At 39.6% G+C, this 22,568-nt stretch overlaps 6 protein-coding genes across 6 annotated transcripts; 3 read left to right on the top strand and 3 right to left on the bottom strand.

Moving 5' to 3' along the window:
* The first annotated feature begins 17 nt into the window (after nucleotides 1-17).
* Nucleotides 18-4,649, top strand: MONOS_9544 (putative ataxin 2/2L). The gene is made up of 2 exons (XM_067880055.1): nucleotides 18-84; nucleotides 141-4,649. The coding sequence occupies exons 1-2, from the start codon at nucleotides 53-55 to the stop codon at nucleotides 4,078-4,080; spliced, it is 3,972 nt and encodes a 1,323-aa protein (XP_067720130.1). The 5' UTR covers nucleotides 18-52; the 3' UTR covers nucleotides 4,081-4,649.
* A 163-nt stretch (nucleotides 4,650-4,812) lies between these two features.
* MONOS_9543 (uncharacterized protein) lies at nucleotides 4,813-9,949 on the top strand (the record flags this gene model as incomplete). Its single annotated transcript, XM_067880054.1, has 6 exons — nucleotides 4,813-4,883; nucleotides 4,939-5,028; nucleotides 5,080-5,389; nucleotides 5,467-5,795; nucleotides 5,948-6,006; nucleotides 6,202-9,949. The coding sequence occupies exons 1-6, from the start codon at nucleotides 4,836-4,838 to the stop codon at nucleotides 9,947-9,949; spliced, it is 4,584 nt and encodes a 1,527-aa protein (XP_067720129.1). The 5' UTR covers nucleotides 4,813-4,835.
* Nucleotides 9,950-9,959: 10 nt separating this feature from the next.
* On the bottom strand, nucleotides 9,960-10,570 carry MONOS_16823 (putative kxDL motif-containing protein). Its single transcript, XM_067869696.1, has 4 exons — nucleotides 10,542-10,570; nucleotides 10,381-10,464; nucleotides 10,172-10,324; nucleotides 9,960-10,122 (listed from the first exon to the last, which is right to left on the bottom strand). Exons 2-4 carry the CDS (start codon nucleotides 10,461-10,463, stop codon nucleotides 10,047-10,049), a joined length of 312 nt encoding a protein of 103 aa, XP_067720128.1. The 5' UTR covers nucleotide 10,464; nucleotides 10,542-10,570; the 3' UTR covers nucleotides 9,960-10,046.
* A 182-nt stretch (nucleotides 10,571-10,752) lies between these two features.
* MONOS_9542 (putative UBX domain-containing protein 1 C (Ubx1C)) lies at nucleotides 10,753-11,998 on the bottom strand (the record flags this gene model as incomplete). The annotated part of the gene is made up of 5 exons (XM_067880053.1): nucleotides 10,753-11,320; nucleotides 11,382-11,543; nucleotides 11,615-11,695; nucleotides 11,765-11,850; nucleotides 11,906-11,998. 5 exons carry the CDS (start codon nucleotides 11,996-11,998, stop codon nucleotides 10,753-10,755), a joined length of 990 nt encoding a protein of 329 aa, XP_067720127.1.
* Nucleotides 11,999-12,537: 539 nt separating this feature from the next.
* Nucleotides 12,538-17,637, top strand: MONOS_9541 (uncharacterized protein; the record flags this gene model as incomplete). The annotated part of the gene is made up of 3 exons (XM_067880052.1): nucleotides 12,538-12,592; nucleotides 12,640-12,742; nucleotides 12,814-17,637. 3 exons carry the CDS (start codon nucleotides 12,538-12,540, stop codon nucleotides 17,534-17,536), a joined length of 4,881 nt encoding a protein of 1,626 aa, XP_067720126.1. The 3' UTR covers nucleotides 17,537-17,637.
* A 3-nt stretch (nucleotides 17,638-17,640) lies between these two features.
* MONOS_9540 (uncharacterized protein) lies at nucleotides 17,641-22,292 on the bottom strand (the record flags this gene model as incomplete). Its single annotated transcript, XM_067880051.1, has 6 exons — nucleotides 17,641-17,959; nucleotides 18,046-19,578; nucleotides 19,734-19,891; nucleotides 20,002-20,147; nucleotides 20,267-20,931; nucleotides 21,051-22,292. The coding sequence occupies 6 exons, from the start codon at nucleotides 22,290-22,292 to the stop codon at nucleotides 17,909-17,911; spliced, it is 3,795 nt and encodes a 1,264-aa protein (XP_067720125.1). The 3' UTR covers nucleotides 17,641-17,908.
* Between the last annotated feature and the right edge of the window lie 276 nt (nucleotides 22,293-22,568).

Here is a 22,568-nt window from a genome sequence, read left to right as displayed (position 1 = left end):
TGAAAAATGTATTGGGTAATTGATCGATTGCAATTGGTGCAAGATCTATATTATGAGCCATCCGTCATCAAGCCCGTCACCAAGGTTGTATTAAATTAAATATTTTCTTGTTTTATATGAAATTCTTCATTTTTTATCAGGGGATTGGAGCCTTTGGAGGATACATCGTTAAACGATCGTTTTTATTTTGCTCAGCGATTGATGGCAGGTCAAATTGTTGAGTTAAGGCTATTGAACGGAACCAAATACATTGGCGTATTTAAGGCAAATGCACAAAAGAATTCTGATGAATATGAGCTGGCAATGGTTACAGATATTTCAAAGACTCCATTAGGCCAGCCTGTCACAAAGAAAAAATTTAAAAAAGCAGATGTTGGCCAACTTGTGTTTTCTTCTGTAAGCCTTGTCCCTCCAAATTCAAAAAAGAAAGCATTTACCGATACTGAGTTGACGGATGGTCGTGGTGATAAATTTGGTGAGCGCGAGCTTGTTTCATTCTTTTCAACAACAGATGCTGCATCACTTGACAAAAAATATGGATCTTTGCAAAACAAAGCTGAACTTTCTTGGGATCAGTTTAAAGTTAATGAAGAACGTTTTGCATTAAAAACAACATACGATGAAAAATTGTATGCTCCTCTTATCCCAGAAACTGTAACACGGGATGATATAAAAACAGCTGATAAAATTGCTAATGAAATTCAAAGAGAAGTTACGCATAATCGTTTTGTTGCTGAAGATCGAGGTCAAATAAAAGAAATGGATTTTAATGAGGAAGAGCTTTATTCTTCAGCTCATCAAACTGAACAAAGAAGGCAACAATCAAAGCAAGACAGGATGGGAAAAGGGAAAATCGACATACTCCGCCGTCCATCTGGGCAGCAGAGACAGCAACAGAACCAGAAACAATCGCCAATGACATACACCCCGTCTCCATCACCATCTCCTTCAGGTTCGCCTGTCGGAAGTCCAAGTGACAAAAGTTCATCAGCATCTTCTTCGTCATCTGCGCAAAAGACGTTCACGTTTACCATTTCGACGAACGGAGAAACTTTCTCAGCGGAGATGAAGTCGTCGAAGCCTCTTCCAGAGAAGACAATTGTACATGGCGATGTTAGCCAGTCGAAAGAGGAGACGCCGTTCGCAAAGAAGAAGAAGCAGAAGAAAGAAGAGGAAGAGAAGAAGAAGAAGCTCAACAAAGAAAACAAAGAAAACAGAGAAAATAAGGAAAACAAAGCGCAAGCAGAAGAAAACCCAGAGTCTTCTGAGTCAGCTGTGGCTGAGCAGAACGACCAGCGCAGAAAGCCCAACAAACGGGCAGCGAACGGCAAAGAGAAAAGCCGCGACGAGCACGCTGGCGAGAACGGAGCAGCAGACACAGGGATGAATGCTTCGCCTTCTCCAATGTCCACACTTGTGTCGAATGCATCGGCATCAGCATCGGCGCCGCTGTATCCTGCCCCTTCTCCTGCCAGCTCGTTCCAGCCATCTCATTCCCCTTCTGTTTCCTCAGCCTCTCTTTCATCTCACACGTCATCGCCAACACCTTCCCCTGCATCTTCCTCTCCCACCACTCCTTCTGCGCATCTGCTCTCACAGCCGCCCAACCAGCCGATGATCTCCACCGATCCGATGCTCATCAACGGACACTACTCTCCCAAGCCCCTCTTGTCTCCTGCGACTGGCTCATTGACACTCCCAGCAACAAACACAAACGGGATGGCTGGCGGACAGCAGTCTGCCCATTCGCCATCTCCGTCTCCTGCACTCTACTTGCAGCAGAACCAGCAGCAGAGCTACCACTCTGCCGGTGTCCAGCCACTCACAGGTGTGCCCTCACACGGTGGAGACTCGCTGCTCGGCCAGATGCCACCATCAGCCATGCAGCAGAAGTACTATCGCTCAGATTATCAACCACAACAACAGCAGCAGCAGCAGCAGTATTCACAAAAGATGCCCCGCAAACAGAATACAATGTCGCAGTCACCTGGGCTCTTGCCACCTCCTCTTGCATCTGAACAAATCGTATATCCAGGTGCACTCCACTATTCTTCCCAGCTGCCACAACAGCTTCCTCGCCAGCAGGTGCTGTCATACACAGTTCCCGGAGGTTCGTCTGCACAGCATCCTTCGTCTGTTTCACCTTCTCCTTCCTCTTCTTCTGTTTCCTCTGCCTCTTCTACTTCTGCCCCTGCTTCTTCTGTCCTTGCATATCCAGCGTATCCTGCTCAAGCACCGATGCCTGGAATGCTGAACTTGCCTCAGAATGCGATGAATGCAGCACAGCCTCCTTTTTCCACGCCTTCTCCTGTTATATCTCCACCTGCTGCATCTGCCTCGCTTCTGTCCACACCAGGAGCTTATGGTGTTTCTGGTATGCCTTCACAGGCAGCGCTACAGACATCTGTTCCTACTTCAATGGCTGCTCCCTCAACTGCATCATCATCATCATCATCAACAACAACAGTGGCAGCGCCATTCACAACAACAACAACAACAACAACAACACCATCTTCATCTTCACTTACATTGCCAGCTGATGCCTCGTTGCACAGCACAGCTCCTCTCCCCACCCTCACGTCGACCACAACAGCCAACATCGGTCTCGCCCACACTGTGTCCATCACACTCAGCACATCTGCCCCGTCATTCACTCCAAAGTCGAAGCTGCAGCACAAAACAGAGCTGTCTATCACTGCTCCTACTTTCGTCCCCAAATCAAAGAACAAACTGGCAACCCTTTCGGCAAATGCTACCCCGTTCCAGATGACAGGAAGCTTCAACAAGGCTGCGAAGACTTCTTCTTCGTCTTCATCTTCATCATCATCATCATCATCATCTTCTTCTTCTTCTTCCTCATCTTCCTCATCTTCTTCCTTTCCACAGTCAACTGCTCCGAAGCTGACATCATCATCATCAATGAGCACTCCCCAGCAGCCACAATACATTCAGTCCTCACAAGCAGTACCACAGCAGATGTCTCATTATCCCACACAGCAAATGTCCAAGTCACCCTCAATGAACACTGCTTCCCTTCAACAGCCCGATCTGTCAGCATCCGCCTCTCTTTCTGCATCCTCTTCCTCGTTTGCCCCTGTGTCTACATACTCTGCAACTGGACAGAACTACCCAGCATCAACACAAAACATGCAAAACATGCAGAATATTCAGAACATGCAGATGATGAACACCTCGATGATGTCTTCTGCTCCATCGTCTGCTTCCCCTGCCTTCATTCCGATGCAACAGCAGAGACAGCCAATGATTCAACAACAACAGCAGCAGCAGCAACAACAAGCGTATCTGCCACAAGATGTCTCATCTGTGCCATCTCTCCAGCCATCTGCCACACTCTACTCCAATCCACCTTCTTCTGCCATTCCACACCCATCTGATGCTTCAAACACCTCTTATCTTACTCAAGTCAATGCTTTCCCTGCTTCCTCTCCCCAGATGTATTCAGCCCCGTCATCTTCAACCGTATCTGCTGCAGTCAATCCTCTTGCTGCCTCCAACACATCTTCTCCTTCTCTGCTGGCTGCTGACAGCACATCCACAAGAGCCATTGCAGGAACACCATCGGCACAGTCAGTGAACTCATCTCCAGCCATCCAAGCACAAGAACTCACCCAGTCATCTGCTGATGCCGCAGCAGCATTGTTGGCAACTGAACAGGCAACGTCCAATGTGTCCAGCAAGCAAGCGAGTGGAGAGGCGAAAGAGCATCATCATCACAGAACAGGTGAGCACAGCGGTGCAGACGGTGAAAGAGAACACAAACACAAAAAGGAGCATCATCGCCACAAGGAGCACTCGCACTCGTCGAAGAAGGGAGAGCAGGGAGAAGGAGAGAAGGACAAAGAGAAAGAGAAGGAAAGAGAGAAAGAGAAGCTGAGAGAACAAAAGAAGAGAGAAAAGAAGGAGCAGCAGGCAGAGCGGGAAAAAGAGAAAGAGAAGGAAAGGATTAGAAGAGCAACAACAGGAGGAATTTTACTGTGTTCAGACGATGAAGACGAAGAAGAAGCGCCTCGCGTGCACAAAAGTCACAGAGCAGCAGATGCACAAGCAAAAGAACAATAACACGGCCTGAGAGAAGGAGATAAGTACAGAAAGATGAGAGAGGCAGAAAGAAGCGGTGAAATAGACAGTGTACATTCAGCTTTTTTGTTAAATCCTTCCCTACTTGATTCAACTCAAGAACAACTAACGACTCATTCTTTATCTTCTAAATTAACGAAAGCAAAATCTTATGATACCAGGAAATAAAGTGTTGATATTTCACATCACTGAAACAATTTTTGAATGATTGCTGTAAATTCATGATGATTATTCTATTTTTTTCTCATTATGTATTTCTTTCTCCCTCAGAGTTACAAGGTATTGAAACAGATGACATCTTTGAAAGTATTTTTCTTTTTTTGTGAGTTTATTGAAAATTCTTGACAACTTAAATTTTAGAAAAAGTTAGGAAATTTGCTTTTTGCATCTTGAAAATTGATTTGCCACAATCACTTATGTCGAACATTTTTTATATCCTTCGTTGAATTGCTTTCAAAAAGAGAAGAAATAATTCTAAAAAGATAAACACTCCCAAATCAATTTTTGTCACCGACAATTTTTGTTATTTTTCATGAATCTCTACGTTAAACAGAGAAAAATAAATGCAAGGTACTTTATCTTCATTTTTTACTCTGTAATTTTTAATATTTTTAGCAAACTACAATATATAAGCTCAGAAAATGTGAAAAACAAAACAAATAAATAATTTACAGTATCTTCTACAGTATCAGAAAAATGGAAATTTCATTTTTTCCCCTCAAATACAATTGCTCATTATGTCTCTTTCTGATATATTTTTGCGAGGTTCAACGCAGCCAGTTATTGTTTGTTGAATACAAGCTAATATTTTAAAATTTCTAAAAGGCATATTATTTTTAGAAAAGATTGCTAGAAACATGGCTTTTAAAACCTGATTTATCTGTTTATAATTCTGCAATAGGCATGAAGATTGGTGATTACTTAATGAAGGTTGATTTTTTTAAAAAATTTATGTATATTACATTTCCTTTGTCATTTGAGAGCGTTAAAAATGGAAATTATTCACTTTCTTGTGTCATCCTTCAAGTTTATCAAGTTATTGCTCAAGAAAAACAGTTAGCAGATCGACTCATTGCGCAATCTGCCCAGCAAACATTGTTTCTCGCTTGGGGAACTGCAGAAGAAAATCAAAATCCTGGCTATTCTTTATTTTTACGTGAAATGATATACACTTATTCACAGCTATTCGAATATGAGTATCATCGATCAAAGTTGGCAATGATTATTCCACGCCTCTTTAGAATCTTTTTGGTTGAATCACATTCCATGTATCTTCGCATATTGGCCATTGGTATTTTTGATACTCTTTGAATTTTTCTGATTCCATTTTGTTGTTTCGTTATGATTTTTTTTAAAAATTTTATTAAGAGCTAATCATTAAGTCAGTTACTCCTGCAACATCGACAGTATCATCAATTTCTTCAAAGACACTTCCATCATATTCAGCAACTATTGAAAATACTCTTCTGAGCATTCTTCCTCAGCTCCATAAGATAGGTGATTATCGCTTGCAAACTCTTGTTTTGAAGCTGACACATTTGCTGTTTGTGTCAAGTACTGAATCAAGCGATCTTTCTTCGTTGAATTTACAACATAAGCAGTTTCAAGCTGAAGTAAAGAAAGTTTTGATTGAAATGGTGAATGACTCGTCTCTTGTTGACGCATTTTCGTTGATGCAAACAGATTCTCTTGAAAAGGTTTTCTTTCTTTTTTTTTCTGCTCAAATCTTATTAAAACTTTGATACTTGAAAAATGCATTGACATTCTTTATTTGCAAATGCGTCTCTTTTTATAACGAACGAATAACACTGTTAAATTTTTTTTCCATTTTCCATATGGTAATTACAAGGATATTGCGTCGTTTCTGAACATCCTCAACACACATCCATCTCTAGCTGAAGAAAGAAAGTGTGATGCTATTTTATTTTGCGTATTTAAAATTTTTAATCAACGAAAATACAAATATTTTTAATTATTTTTGTGAAATCAAACATATTTTTACCTCTATTCAAAAATCATTTGATATATCTTTCAATTTTCTAACGTTCTTTTCTTTTCTTTCTTTTCTTTTCTTTATTTTATCAATTCTTCTTTTTAAACCAGCATCTTTCTATTCCACAGTGTCCTTGTCTTTCCCCGCAAATCCTTTGGCGGTGTGGAAGTGACGATGGGCAAATATTCGATCACTCTTTCTTTCCCCACGCGTCGCGACAGCCTTCAGCACGGCTGCACAATTGAGCGGAAGAGGCAGATGAAGAAGTGTGTGGCAGACGAGAAGCGGAGAAAGGTGCTCATTTGGCTGAAGGAGAGGCGCTATCCTCCGCAGATTGTGAGTCTGTTTCTGAGAGGAAGCGCAGATGATGGAGAAGGAGATGACGAAGAGGATGTGGGAGAAGAAGAGAAAGAAGGAGGTGCTCGTGCAGGCACTGCTTCTGGAAATGCATCTGGTGAGAGGAGAAAAGAAGAGGCAGAAGAAAAAGCAAAGAGAAGAAACACATCTGAAAGTGTTGAGAAGAAGATGGAAGACGAAGGAAACTGTCTTCTGATTGAGTTTGTGAGGAAGAGCGAGTTTGGGCTGTTTGTCCAGCGGGTGATGCCGATGTGGAAGGCGATGGACGACGTGAAGGTGACAACAAAAGAGGAAGAAGAGGAAGAGGAAGAGGAAGGAGAAGAAGGAGAAGAAGAGAAAGGAGCAATGAAAGGAAAGAATAAGCCATCCTCTTCTTTTGATAAATCGTCTCGAACTTCTAAGCCAAAAAAATCTGCAGCAGCCATTTTGCAAACTGTGATGAGCCAAGCATTCAAAACGAAGCAGGTGCAAACAGTTCCAAAACTTAGTCAACAGGAAAATGACAAAGAGAACGAAAGAGTGAATGAAAAAGAGACTGAAAATGAAAAGGAAAATGAAAATGAAGAGGAGTTTCAATCAACACAATCACTTATGATGCAGCAATCGCAGCTGGACACACAATTCTCATCTTCATTCTCATCTTTTGCTTCTCCCCTGCCTTCTTCATCATCACAGCCAACAACCGGAACAGATGCTGCTTTATCTGTTCTTCCATCTTCACTTCATTTGCCCTTTCCTCAATCACTCAACAGGCCACACCTTCGTGTAAAGGTCTCCAAAGCATCTTCTCTCGAGTTTCTTCCACCACATACGGAGTTTCCTCTGCCTCCTCTTCCACCACCTCCTCCTTCACCTTCTCATCTTTCACTCGATTCTTTTAATTCCTCTTCAGCCTCACAGCTGAATCGAAGCTCGGCTCAACTACCTTTCATTCTCCCATCCTATCCACCGCAGTCTCCTTCATTTCTGTCGCTTTCTTCGCTTCACTCGCAGTTTTCTCTTTCTTCTGCTGATTCTTCTTCTCTTTCCTCTTCTTCATTGAACTCGCTTTCACAAGAAATCGATCACTACAATGAATTGAGCAGAATGGAGCAAGAAGGAGCGAACTATGGCAGAAACGATAAAGAAGATGTCAACAATCAAACAGGAATCAGAAAATTTGAAGGGGCAAAAGGAGATAAAGAAGAAGAATACGATGAAGAGGAAGAGGAAGAAGAAGATGATGATGATGACGATGCAGCATCAACGTCCATTCAAGTGAACATTCTCAAAGACGAGCCAACGACGAAGCAGTCAGCTGCTCTGCCTGCTTCCCTTTCACAGCGTTTTGCTCAATTAAACACACTTTCACAGCAGTTTCAGCCAAAACAGCCAGTTATTGTGCCAAGAACGCAAACTTCAATGAATTCAGGCTCAGCTTCATTTAAGTCTGTTAAATCTGTGGCAAAAGGAATGAATGCAGATTATTCAAGGCAGAAGGGGCAAACGAGGCAGGAAAGACAAGGAAAAGAAGAAGAAAAAGAAGAACAACCAAGATTTTCCAGGAGAAAGAAGAAAGAGATGCTGCCGAACAAAACAGCAGAGAAAGATAAAAATGACATTTCAAATGAAAAAATAGAAAAGAGGAATGAAAAAGAGGAGTTGTCAGAAGAGGGCGAAAAAGAAAGAAGAGAATTTGCTCGGTCTGACAAAGATGACAAAGAGAGTGAAGACAAAGAGATCGATATTTCAAATGAGAAAAGCAATAATTATACTTCTTCGATTGATAAACTAGCTGTACACTCAGAGACTCAGCATGAAAACGAAGAAACAAGTACTGATCAAAAGCCGTCAACTCATTTTAACTCTTCTTTTCTTCCAGCTCCACCTTCATCTCCTCCAATTTCTTCTGTATCTGCGTTTTCTTCAGTCAAGCAAAGTGTTGCAGTTGCATCAACATTCTCACAAACACCTTCATTTGAGCCACGTCGCCCTGTTTTGAGAGCATTTGAGCCAAAACAGGATGAGATAAAGAGAGAAAATAGAGAAAATGAAAAAAGTTCAGATAATGGGAAAGAGGAAGAGGAGGAAGAGGAGGAAGAAGAAAGAAACAAAATTCAGAAACGAAAATATGCAAAGAAGAGGCAACAAAAGGAAAAAGTGGAAGAAGAACAAGAAGAAAAGAAAAATGAAGAAAAAGGACTTGATGAAGTTGAAAGCCAAAAAAGCAAAAGGCCCAGAGGAAGGCCAAAGGGATCGTCTAAAGCAAATGTTAATGTGAAAGAGAAGGAAAATGCAAAATCTAAAGCCAAAGCTAAGACAAAAGCCAAAGCTCAATCAAAAAGAAAGCCTTATTCACTGAAATCGACTGTGTCAACACGAAATCATTCAAATAACGGTAGTGAGGAGTCTGATGAGGCAAAGAAGGAAGAAGAAGATGATGACAATGAAGAAGAATCCAAACAAAAAATCAAAGAAAGAAAGTCAAAGAAATTGAGTGAGAACGATTATTTAAAAGGGTCAGTTAGCAAAACAGCCAATCAGAAAAGCAAAGAAAAGACTGATATGAATTCAGAACTTGGAGAACGGTTACATCCTATTTTGCTTGTTCCCAAGAGAAAAAGGCCGAGAATGAAAGAGGTTGTGCTTGTACCGCCTGGAGTAGATGATTCATTTGATGACGATTTTTCTCCAAGTGAGGCAAAGAATAAAAGAAAAAAGGATCAAAAAACAAAAAATGCAAAGAAGGAAGAAACTGAAAGCGAAGAGGAAGAGGAAAGATCGAGAAAGAGATTACGAGTCGAAAAGCAGGCACCAAAAGTGAGCATAGCATTGCTTGTTCAGGGAGACAGGGAATTTGTCCAAAAAGAGGAAGCAAAAATGAAACTGAAAGACAAAGTTAAGAAAAAAGATAAGGAAAAAGACAAGGAAAAGGATAAGAAAAAGAAAGGGAAGAAGGAAAAGGAGAATGAAATGAATGCAAGTTCTGCTGAAAATGAACCATCTGATGCTGAAGAAGGCGAAGAAAAAATGAAAGATGGTTTGAATGAAGAAGAGACACTTCATGAATCAAAAAAGAGTAACATGACAACACCACTTGGCCGAGTTACAAGGCGGATTGACGAGCTTTCAGAAGCACAACTTCGTGCAACCCCTCCTCTTTCTCTGTCTCCACATCCATCCCAACTTTCAGCTTTCGATTCTTCGCATCTTCATTCACCAATTATTCCTTCCCTTCAATCTGCATTTACACATCAGAAATCACTTCATTCATCTCAACTAACTTCCTCTTCGATTAATTCATCACACACACTTCACACCAAACAAAATGCAGTTGTGCCGTTTGACAAATCCATAGAACTTCATGGTGGTCCAGAAATACCAGTCAGCGAATCACTTATAAAACAGTTTCAGACATCCATGGAAAATATTGAAAAAGCATTAACTTATGCGCAACAAACTTTCCTTTTTGAAAAGGAAAAGATGTCAAAGCTTTTCCATTTTTTTAGTTTTGATGAGTAGATTGTTTTGATAAATGTTATTATGATCTTTTTTTTAAATAAAAATTGAAAAGTGAAAGATGAAGACATATGACATGGAATAGAAATAACTCTCATTATTATGAAGGCGCTTTCTGTTCTTCAAAATCCGGACAAATACTTGGATATTTTTGATGAAGCAATTTCCTCAAAGTCCTTCATAATCAATACAGATTAAAAAAAGACTCATAATATAAATGCAAACCTCACTCTTGTAAATATGTTAGATAAATCTTGTGAAATGGTTTTCATTGAAGCAATATATGATGTGCATGCAGCCTGTGCTGGCGCCAGCTTATGATCAGATTCTGCGCAAAATCTTTCCAATCTAGCATTCATTTCTGACATCTTTTTAAGTCTAACAAACATAAAAACGAAGGGAATCACAAGTATATATCTCAAAATATAACAAACAAGTCTGTTTGAGTAACACTAACGTCATGAAGTGTTTCATTGTCAATCATGGCTTCAAGCGATTGAGCAAGTGGTTTTGCCATTCTAAATTAGTATTTAGTAAATTAAATGATTACAGCACCGAGTTACGCAAAACATATGTCGTTAAAAAGAGAACAAACAGTAATTTTTTATTGATATGATTTGTTGTGGGATAAGTCCCTTAATAAAAATATAAATACAATTCAAAAATTTCAGATTCAAAGTCCTCTCACAATAACCGAAGCATTTTTTAAGTTTAATTCAATTAATGTCTTATCCATATCCTCTGGTTGATAAATTTTCCTTGGGAAAGGCTGTGTTAATTCAACAGACTGAACTTGAAGAAATTGTCTAAAGATAAAAAATCAGTAAACTTTTAAATCTAATGAAAATCACAAACTTTGCCTTTCTTTCTAAATCTTTAAGGGTACTTTCTTCGTTAAATTCAAATCTTTGAACCTGCCCTTCTTCGAAACGACATTGCACAGTTATGCTATTGACAAGTGATGGGGAAGAAACTTGTGAAGGAGAATGATCAGACTGTTTTTCTGAAGAAATTGACGGAGAAGAAGAAATTGAATCGTGATTTTTTTGAGAATGAAGTTCTGATGGGCTTGCAGGGTGAAGTGAAAGAGGAGAAGATGTTTCTGGAAATGACAAATTGACTGCGTGAACTGGAAAAGAAGTTGAAGAAGAAGAAGAAGATGATGATGATGAAGTAGGAGTTGGGGAAGAAGGCAAAGAAGAATGCTCTGGAATTGATGAAGAACTTGTAATTGGAGGTGATGATGAAAATGAGGAAGGAGATTGTTGTGAAATGTTGGAAAGAATAGGTGAATATGTGACTGATCGTTTATCCAACACAACAAGCGACACGTCTCCAACATGATCTGACGGAAGCAATTCCTTTGGCATATGCCTAAAAAATTAAATTAAAAATATATGAAAGTACTAACAATGATTATATAGATTTATTAAACCCGTTTGAAATAATTGTTAGATATTTTCCTGTTTCTGGATCATTGGTTGAATAAAAAGCTCCATTGTTGATAGAAAAACCGTTATTGAAGATAGTTAAATACACTGATGTTGGTTGTTTTGGGGTATGTTTTGTTGGGTAAATGTGAGGAATGGATTTGTTTCTTTGTCAAAAATTATGAAATAGAAAAGCAATTGAAAAAAGTTTAAATAACAGCTAAATAAATAAATAAACCTTTGCCTTGGAGAAGCAGCTGGAATTGAAGAGCGACTTTGAGGTTTTGAACGATCATTACTTGATTTATGCCTCGAATTTCTCAAAAATTGATAACAAAAAAATTTTTTAAAACCAGCACTTTAATTTGTTAAATAGCAAAGAAAATACATCGATGACTCGTTACTGCTTAAGGACGTGCTCGATGGCGGTCTATCCTGTGAAGTGCCTGCATCCAAGGCGAGTAATATGGCTTCCTTTAAGAGCAAAAAATAATGATTATAAAGAAAATAATAAATAAAATTTACAGACCTCGACATCTCCATTTGCAGCGTTAATATACGCTCGGGCTTCACTTGGTGAATGCCCCGTTACAGAGACGAATTGCTCAATCTTTTCTTCCATATATATTTTATTGTGGAATACGATCAATAAATAACAAATGCCTTTTTTAATGCATAACAATGCTATTTTGAACATTTTCTCGTATATAACTTTGCACAGATTAAGATGAAACATTATTTGTGGAAATTCAAATAAATGTTTACAGTCGAATCATCATTGAGTATTTGGGAGAAACATTTCGCATATTCTACGAACCTTTCACTTTAAGTGCTGAAATATCAATGAATGAACTCAATTTTATTGATGAGGGCAACTTCTTTGAAGATGCTGAGCAGCAAGATGTAGTTTGCTCAAAATATCTGTAATTTTTATCAAATGCATTTACTTTCTTTATTTTTCAAAAGGATCTTCTAATGCATTTGTTTATTGGGAGAGAAGCTTCCGTTTATAAATGGGTAATGAAATTGAGTTCACAGGCAATTAAGCCAGAGCAGTTTCTGTCAAAAATCCAAGACTGCTTTCTTCTCATTCCAGTAGTGAATTTTCTGCGTTCGCTAGAATTTCAACAACCGGATGAATATAAACCACTCGATTGTGAAATGACAAGCGAATGCATATTTCGCGAATTTACGCGCTTATCTAATTGTCTCTTTGGTTTGCTTGAATTTTAAATATTATTATAACTTTGAATAATTCGTAAGGACTTCCACAGGAACTGCAATGTAAATACGATGAATTGATTGCAGGAATTTCTTTTGTGAAAATAATTGATTGCCTTTACTATATTGCTTGCCGTTGCATGGGGTTCATTTTTTTTTTTGAAATTGCAATTTGAATATTTGGGAAAAAATTAACATTTTTTCGATTTTTTTTAGGCAGAACTCTTTTTTATTAAGCAATTCAATAGATGATCTTATTCTGTTTTCTGATGATGAGTGCCAACAACAAGCTCTAAATTGTATCCTCCGAGAAGGATCACCAAATCGAACTCTTACAAATCTTATATCATCTCCGTCCACAGCTAACTTGATTCAATCAGCACAGACTGCAAACCCAGCATCTCATGCAAGCGCTTCGCCCTCATTAGACAAAGATTTTCTTGGTAATAGCTTTCTAACAGGATCACTGTCTTCTGCTTTGCCTTCTCTCCCTCCTGTTGCTTCGCCATTCTGTATCCCTTCATTGATGAACACAGCACACTCACTTTTGCCTCAGAATGGATTGTATTCGAAATCTTCTTTCTTAAACGAAGAGCTTGAAATGTCGCATAATTCACGTCAAGAAGGCGAACTTAATGAGAATCTAAAATCAAAGCTAACATCTTCTTCCTCTTCATCAGAGCAAGACAGCATATCAGCGGTAACCACAGACGCATCACAATCTTCTTTTGCTTCTTCTTCTACCAAAATTTCATCGCATTTGTTTCCAGTCGTCTGCGCTTCTTCTCCGCCGACTTCTTCTCTGTCTCCGCTCAGCAAAGCTCTCCATCTGCTTTCTCATCCTTCCACATTCACTCCAAACAGCGTCCTCAGCTGCACCGAACACGATCCGCTCCGTCTGCCCCATTCAGAAACACCAGAGCAGTCGATTTCAAGTCGGTTTGTGTCGCCGCTGCTCAACACTCACTCGCCTTGTTCCTCTCATTCGCCGTCTTTCTTCTCCGCCATCCAGTTCAACGAGTTCTTCACATCGAAGTATCGTCCGATGAGCCTCCCGCCCACTCTTTCTTCGTTTGACTCGGTCGATTCGATGCTTTTCCCAAATGCTGCTCAGCATTTTCCTTCTGTTTCTTCACATTCTGACAGCGAAGAAGGCAGAGAACAGAACAGCAAAGAGGAAAGCGAAAAGTCTAATAACTACTCAGATACTCAAGATGCATATCCAGATGACTGCAATAGAAATCACGAAAGTAGCGAAGAAGACGATTCTTCCACAGCGCTTGTTCCCTACACGCGTGCAGGTGGCTGCCTGCAGTGTGGACAGAGCGGGACTCATCTCCTGTCGTCCAACTTGTATTTGTCGCTCTGCTGTCTTCTTCCCTTTCTGCCGCCGACGGTCGCTGCAGCAGTCGCACACAGCTCGCTTTTCTGCAGAGAAATTCTGATCAACACGGCTGCTGCGGCAGACCTGCTGGAAGTGAAGAGGAGCCAAATGCTTAGAAAGAAAGAAGATGATGATGAAGTGATCGGAAACTCGGATGAGAATGTCGAAGAGAAAGAAAATGAGCCTGCTGATGAAGAACAGGAGCTTGACGATCCAACGCCAGTTCTTCTGATCAAGTCGCTTTCTGAATCGTCTCTTCCTCTTCTTCAGCAGCACACACCGGCTGGTGACATCATCACTGAATGCAGCACTCCTGTTCCAAGTGAGAATTCCAATGAAACTGAGGCAACTGACTATGAAGTCAACAAGCGATTCAATCTCAATGGAGACAGCAGCCGGACAAGCAGAAACAAAGCATCGCACCATCGCCTCACAGACTCCTTCGCTTCGTTCTCCAAGTCGCTCACACAAACACTAAACTCCACTTTCTCTTCGGTCAATTATGAGGATGCTAACGAGACATCTGCATCTGCTTCTGCTTCTGCTTCTGCTATTTCGTCTGCTTCATCTGATTCCTCTCAAAAGACGCTTCTCTCAACAAACAGAAGCCGCTTTTCCATTCGCTCGCAACGTCAGTCTCCTCTCAAAAACCCAAACCACTTCACAGTCGTTCCGCTTGCTGTTCCTCCTCTTCAGCCATCTTCATCAAATGCTTTCTCATCATCTTCCTCCTCTTCTCTTTCTTCTCCTTCATCTTCTCCTTCTGCCTGTGCAGCTTCCTCTCTCCGCCCTGTCCCAGCGACTTCTCCGATTGGCACGCTCCCTCTTCTCACACAGTTCAAAACACAGCCGTCTCGCTGGAACACTCCCGCTGCCTCAAACATGCTCCTCTCCATTCCGCCCACCACAGCATCGATGCTCTCCTCTGTTTCGTTCCCTCTCTCCTCCACACTCGCCTCTTGCCAGTCTTCTCTCTACGCCTCATCTCCTATGCAGTCTCCGCAGCAGATTGCTCTCACGCCTTCTTTGTTCTACACCTCATTTGCTCTGTCTGGCTTGTCTCCGCTTCAGTCGTCTGCCTCGCTGCCTGTGTCTCAGTCTCCCATGGCGCTTTCAGCCTCGTTCAGAAAGCACTCACAGACACCACTCGTGTCACAAGCACCCACATCACTGCAGCCATCTCCCGTTGTTATGTCTTCTCCTGCTGCATCTCATTGTGTTGGAGCCAGCAACATCAGCTTGGCTGCCTCATCGTTCTCTCCGCAGTCGCCTCTCTCCATTCACTCGATGTGGCTGAAGCATCGAATGGAGTGTGGAGGCGGTGGAGGATTCGGCGACACACCTTTTCCCGCCAGCACTGCGCCTCTTCTGCAGCTGCACTCTCATCACAAGCCATCGGCCGCAATGCCAAGCACTTCAAACACTGCGTTTTCAGCTGTTAACAGCAGGCAATTGAAAGATATACCTGAAAATGAACAGGAATCCAATGGCTCTGCAATTGATAATGACAGCAACAATATCAATTATAATGATAACGCTGATAATGCAGATCATACGAATCCCATTAACAATGTTTCTGGTACAGAAACAGGCGAAGAAGACGGAATGGATGCTGGATTGAGTCAGACGATGGCAACGAAGCTGAAGGCGATCAGAGACAACAATAGGAAAAAGGAAGAAGAGCAGCAGAGGCTGATGGAAGTGAAAGAGAAGATGCAGAAGCAGCTGAGGGAAGCGCTGACGTGGGAAAGAAGTCATTTCAGAGCATTTGACTGGAAACACGAAGAGAATGAGAAGAAAGAGGAGAGCAACAGAAGTATGGAATTGTTTGGATTGTCGCCTGTGATTGACAGAGAAGATGGAGAGGAAGAGAAGAAGAGAAAAGAAGGAAGAGAAGAAGAGGAAGAAAAAGAAGAAGAGAAGGGGAATTATAATTCTTGTGAACAGTTAGAAAAGATGGAAAGAAGTTCAATGGAAGAAATTAGGGAAGAAGAAGAAGAAGAAGAAAATGCAAAAGAAGAGCAACAAGAACATGATAACAAATGTGTAATTGAGGAAGAAGAAATTCATTTGAATAAAAGCAATGAAATTGAGGAAGGTAACGAAGTCGAAGGGAAAAATAATGATGCCAAGGAAAATGAAGAAGGGGTTAAAAATATGGATGGAAAAGAATCAGATGCTGTTGAAGATGAAAAAGATAATGCTTTTGATGTTATTCAGTCCTCTTCTGAAGAAGAATGTAATGAAAATGGGTTTGCGAGTGAAGAGGAAAAGGAAAAGGAAAAGGGTAATGAAATGAATATTGACAAAGAAAAAGACGAGAGCGTGAAGGAACAGACTGCTGATAGCAGTGAAAGCTTGATGAAAGACGAAGATGCCATAGAAAACGAACAAGTGGCCGAAGAAGTTCATATTGATTTGGACGAAGCAAAAAGAGAAGATCAGCCGGATAATGAAGATGAAGATGAAGACTCGCTTGAAGCAACAGTTATTGTCAAACACATTGAAGAAGAGGAAAATGAAGAAGCTGAGCAGAAAAGCGCAGAAGAACGTGTTACACAGCAAAATAATTCACCAAAATCACCATCAAAGCATTCACGTTCTTCATCTCCTTCATCACCCTCTCCTTCTGTCCAATCATCGTCTTCACCCACCTCACATCCACACAAATCTCCTTCTCTTTCTCTTTCTCCTTCTTCTCACTCTTCTGAATCCGCTGACACTTCATTGACATCTTCTCGTTCCTATTCTATGTCATCTCCAATGTTTTTCCCAGCATCTGCAATGCTGCAGGCTCACTCCAAGCAAGCAGGGCCTGGAATTCTTTGCATTACACTTCCTTTGCTTGCGCTGTTTCTTGTTATTCTGTTTGGTGTTGGAGGGTTTATCTTAGGCGTTTCTGTGAGGCACTCGTCAAATGCACACATGGCTTCACTTGAGAAGAAGCAGCAGATAGCTCCGCTTCATTTGAACAATTTGAAGGTTGATTTAACAGATTATGAGAAGAATCTTGATTGTGATTGCTTGACGAGCGGGCAGAGAAAAGATGGGAATAAAGCAGAGCAAATGAAACAGAGTAAAGAAGAGAGAAATGAGCAGGATCCATCAATACGAGCTATTCTTTATTCAAGTTCGAAAGATCTTTTTCCAGATCAATTGAGCACTCCAGCGAAAGATAGTGAAATAAAACAAAACAACGAAAAGAGCAGACAAAATGTGAATGGCAATTCTTTTCCATTGTCTTCAATGAGCAATTCACCATCTTCATTTACTGATCCAATGAGCAATATTCCAGAGGCTCCAAATCTCATGGGTTTATGTCTTCCTCTGACCAATGAATGGAACAACAATAAAGAAGAAGAACAAGAAAACGAGCAAATGAATAACAAACAGCTTATGCCTCCTGAAGAAGAAACACACGACCTGTCAAATGATCATTTGCATCAAAAAGAAATTTCTTTTAAAAAGAATAAGAACATTGATGCAAATATAAGACCTCGCTCTAAATTTGATGCTTACAATGCATTTTGGGATTCAAATCCAGCAAATAATTAAAACCTTCTTTTTTCATTTGAATGTTCTGTTTTAGGTTTTATGTTTGTTCTTACAATACATTTCTATATTATTATTATCCATTTCAGTGTGAAAAACAAAAAATCTCTCTATGTAACACTTGTTTTTCGTTTATCTTATGGAATATCCACAAAACATGAAAGGAATATAAATGCTTCAATTTCTTTGAAGAATAAGTTTTCCTATGAAGATTTTCAATCTTGTAGCGTGAATGCAGCGCTATCTAACAGATAAAGGCTCTAAAAAGAAATTTATCTGTTGTCCTAATTTCTTTTTTTTATGCAACAAAAATGTATTTTAGAGTTGATAAATTGCGATAAAGGAATTTCAAATTTCAACTCCTTTGCAGAATCATCAACCATGCTCTTTCTGTGACATTATCTCATTAAGTCTCGTTTCTAGGAACTGTTTATCATATAATAAATTATTGTTGAAAAGTTTTAAAAAATTTTGCATGAAACATTAAACAAGGTAAAGATGATTTTACATACCGAAATTCTTTCTTGAACTTCTTGCTTTGGAGATTGTTGTTGAATAACTGTTGCTTTATTGCTTTTCTTTTTCTTTCCTTTTTTATTTTCCGCTTTATTTTTTGGAATAATGCTGCTTTTTCTCTCTCTTGGCTTCATTTCAATCTTCATGCCCACAATTTCTGGCACAGAAGGCAACCCTTTCTCATCCACATGTTTGAGAATAGATGGGACAGAAGGCGGAGAAACGTGACGGCGCTGAGGAGAAAAGACATCTGCTGTTTTATTTGCCAAATCACGGCTTGAGTGCAATGAATGAACAGTTGCTGGTGTTGTTGATGGCAGAGGCGTTGGTATCTCATGAGGCGAGTGTGACTGAAGCCGTGGAGTGAACTGGCGAAGATCTGGCAATTCATTCTGTTTGTCATCGTCGTAAAACGGCGATTCACTTCTGCGCAAATTACCATCTCGTGAATGACTGCGATGTGAATTTCGAGATGAATTTGAAAGAGATCTATGAGCACACTTCATGTTCTTTCTAACGTGGCGATATTCAATTTCATTGCTTGGACGTGAAGACTGTGTATCATTGTATGATTTTCTTTCTTTTGATTTGCTCCTATGATGATCGCTTTTTGGTGATTTGCTGTTATTGTGATAACCATGTTTTGCATTGTGCTTTAATGAAGATGTTTTTTCTTTTTCAGTTTGAAGAATATCATCATCTTCTCTTGGTGAACGAGGAGTGAGCGCATCTGAAGAACCAGATTCAGAATTATCAAACGCATCAGAAGAAGAAGAAGAAGGAGAAGTGGATGATGATGTGGAAGATAAGGATGAAATGGACAAGGATGACGAAGACGAAGAAGATGATGAAGTGGAGTCAAGAAGTGAAGACACGTCAGCGTCTGATGATGTTGTTGATGAAGATTCATCTAAAAGTTTCTCAATTGATGCCAATTCATCTTCATTAAAGTTTTTGTGGGTTTTTGTTTTCCATTCATTCTCATTGCTTTTTTGATCTTTGGATATGTTAGAAGGCATAGAAGAAGGTAATTCTTGAGTTGATGGCAGAATCAATGGAACGTGAAGTGTTTGATTCACAGGATAAAACCGCAGAAAAGAAGATCCAGAGTTAGACAGTGATTGAATTGGCGTGTGGATAACATCAGGAATGGAGTGAGTGTTAGTCTGCGGAGACAAAGAAAATGAAAGAGGAGGCAGACGCGAAGGAGTGCTCGGAAACGTTGAGATCAGATCATTCAGAGAAGAAGAGTCATGGCTGACTTCAAATGCTTTTGATGGAGCCGTGTGCGATAAAGGAAAGGAGTTTTCGAATCGAGGTGATAAGAGTGAATTTTGCTGGCCGAATTGCTTTGTTTTTATTTCCTCAGGAAAGAGATCAACAGGCGAATCTGAAGGATCCTCGCCAAAATTTGAATCAAGTTCTGGTTCTTCGTCATCAATATTATCATCATTTGATTGCGCCCTTTGGTTTTTGTTAGAATGCTCCAAATTGTCACTGATTGATGAAGTCATAGAAAGAGAACGTGACTGAAACATTAGTCATAAAAGAGGAAAGTTGAAGTTTGTAACAATAAAAAAAATGTTTTAAGAAATTTTTGTGCAAAAAATGAAATCTTTTTCAAACAAATAAAACAGAATTCTTGTGCAAGTACCTTTGGTTAATCGTGTTTGTGTTTTCACACCTCTTCAGCATTCTTGATGAGCTTCATTGCAACTGACTGGATGTCGCCTGGAGCTTTTGCCAGAACAGCGCGCAGTGTGGAATTGATGCTGATGAGGGTGTCGCGTTCATGCTGCAGATGAGCCACTTCTTGCTGCTGCTGCTGAAGAGAAGACAGAACTTTTCAAAAAAAATTATAAAAAAAGGAAGGAAAGAAATATATAAAATATTTGGAGATTATGTAATTTTTATTTGAATTATGAATAGTCTTTCAAAACCGGAAAATATACCTTGTTTCAGTTCTTGCTTGCTTTTCCTTTCAATTTCCTGTTCTCTGGATTGCCTCTCCATCACTGCCCGTTCTTTTTCTTCCTTTTCGCGCTTCGCTTCGTCTCGTTTCTCTTTTGCATATGCCTTTACTTTCTGAAAATCTTTCCTAAATTTTCATTAAAAATATGGATATTTAAGAAAATTTCCAATGGAGATATAAAATAAATAAATAATTCATCAAAAGTTTTTTCTGAAGAAAACAATCTTTTTGAAATAAATGCAAACTTTGTGGCGTCAGCTGATTCTTTAAGTGACTGTATTTCTTTTTGTAGCTCTTCGTTTTTCTTTTTGAGAGATGCTATTTCTTCATTCAGAGAGCGAATCTCTGCCTCTTTCTTCCTGTTTTCTTTCCTTTTTTTCTCAGCCATCCTTTCTCTTTCTTCATCTTTTTTGCCTTTCTCAATCAGCGACTCCAATTCACTTAGTCCTGTTCCCTCTCCCCATGTGATTGATAAAGTATTCTCTGCATCGCCATCCTTCGCATCTTTTTCTGTGCTCTTTTTCGCAGGCAACCTTCGCTCTGCAGCTCTGAAATCATTCTTTGTATCATCTGCTTCTTCGTCATCGTCATCATCAGCATCACTGTCTTCTTGCTCGTATCTGTATTTTCTTCTCTTTCTTCTTTCTGCTTCTATTCCATCTCTTCGTCGAAGCTCCTTCAACGCTTCGTCCCGTTCGTTTCTGATCGCCTCCAGTTTGTCTGCTGCATCCATCACTTTCTCTGTCATTTTCATCACTTCTTCGTTAAATTTCGCCTCATTTTCCTCTATTTGAGACTGAAGCATTTGATTTTCTTCTCTCAATTGAGAAAGATGAACTTCGACCTCCTTTTGACGAACAGCCTCTTCTTGTATCGTTGTAACATTCTCCACTCGAATCTGCCGCAGCTCCTGATAAATTTGGCAATGCAAAAAAGCAAAAATATGACAGATTTAATTGTTTGCATAATCGTCAATATGATGAAAACAAATGATGAAATAATAATAAAAAAAGACTTAATTTTGCAAACTCTGAGCATCTCTCGTGTTGCGAATTGATGTTCGTCCACCAGAATCTGAACTGCTCGTGGAACATCTTTCATCACTTTAACTTTTTCCTTCATATTTGCATATCTCTCTTTTTCCTTTTCAACTCTTTTTGCAGCAAGCTCCAGCTCTGCCCTCATCTGATTGATCAGATCGTCTCGCACTTTGCATTCTGCATCCATCTCTAACAAATGAGCCTTCAGCTCTGCGAGCGCCTTCCCTTCCTGATCAAGTGCAATCTGTGCGTGATAATGTTTCTCTCCTTTTCGTTCTATCTCTCGTGTTTTTTCCTCAATTTGCTTTAATAGCGCAGCCTTCTCGCTCTCCATCTGCCTTGCTTCTCGCTCTGCCACTTCTCTCTTTTTCTCTTCTTCATGAATTCTTGCTTCTAGTTCAGGCAGCTCTTTGGAACTTAAATCTCGGTGCCGTTCCTCCCACATCAGTTTATCTTTATTTGCTTGCTCTAATGAAGCTTGAAGTTCATTTATCTCTTTCTCGAAATCATTCAGTTTACCTGCCAAAACACTTGTTGAGTCCTCGCTTTCCCATTTAACTCTTCGAAAATCCCTTTCCATATTTGTTGATGCTTCTTTTAATCGCATAACTTCTGATAAAAGTTTTTCGTTTTCTTGCGCCGCTAAAGTTAGCTTTTGTTCGAAAGTTCTAATTTGACTTTTTGATTTTTTCAGATCATCTTCGAGCATCACAATTTTTCCTTCGTATTCGCTTCTAAGTTGACGCATCGATTCTTCAGTTCCGGTAATATATTGAGATCTCATATCTTCAAGCTGTTGCTCAAGTTGAGAAACTTGGCGAGATAAGCTTTTTCTCTCGCTATCAAAATTCTCTTGCGCAATACGTAAAGAAGATTCACGATATTCATTTGAAGCATACAATTCATCCTTGAGGTGAGAAATCTGCTCTTTTGAGGCCTTTTGACTTGACGAAAAATCATCTGAAAGATGTTGAAGTTTCTGCTCTCGTTCTTCAAGAAGTGATCGAAGCTGAAGCGCTTCACTTTCTTTCTCCAAAGAATTCTTTTTGAGAAATTCTATCATTGTATCGCAGTCTTCCAAATCTTTATCTCTTTGGTCTATCAACGCAAGATTAAATTGAAAATCTTCTCTTAAAGAAGCATATTGCTTCTTCAATTCGAAAATTTCATTGTCTTTTGATTCTATTAGTCTGTTCAATTCTTGAAGAACATTAACATTTTTTGAGTTCATTAAATGTTAAAAATTAAATTAAATATTAAATAATAAAAGAATTTAAATTGGGATTGAGAAAAAGTTTTTCGTTTTCAAAAAGGTAAAAAATACATATGAAATGTGTATAACAAATAAAAACAGACTAAAAAGTGTTATTGCGATCAGAAGATTAATTAATTAATTATAATTCGATCACAATTAATTAAAAAAGCATTTGTTGATTAATTCCAGCGCAATTTATAGTTTTTATGTTTTTATCATTGCTTGTTCTGGTTGCAGGTTTTCGGAGAATCG

The sequence above is a fragment of the Monocercomonoides exilis genome (assembly GCF_001643675.1).
Source record: "Monocercomonoides exilis strain PA203 chromosome Unknown scaffold56-565389, whole genome shotgun sequence".
In the NCBI taxonomy this organism is placed as follows: Eukaryota; Preaxostyla; order Oxymonadida; family Polymastigidae; genus Monocercomonoides; species Monocercomonoides exilis.
Note: the sequence above shows the minus strand (reverse complement) of the source record. Positions and strands in the feature narration are given on the sequence as shown.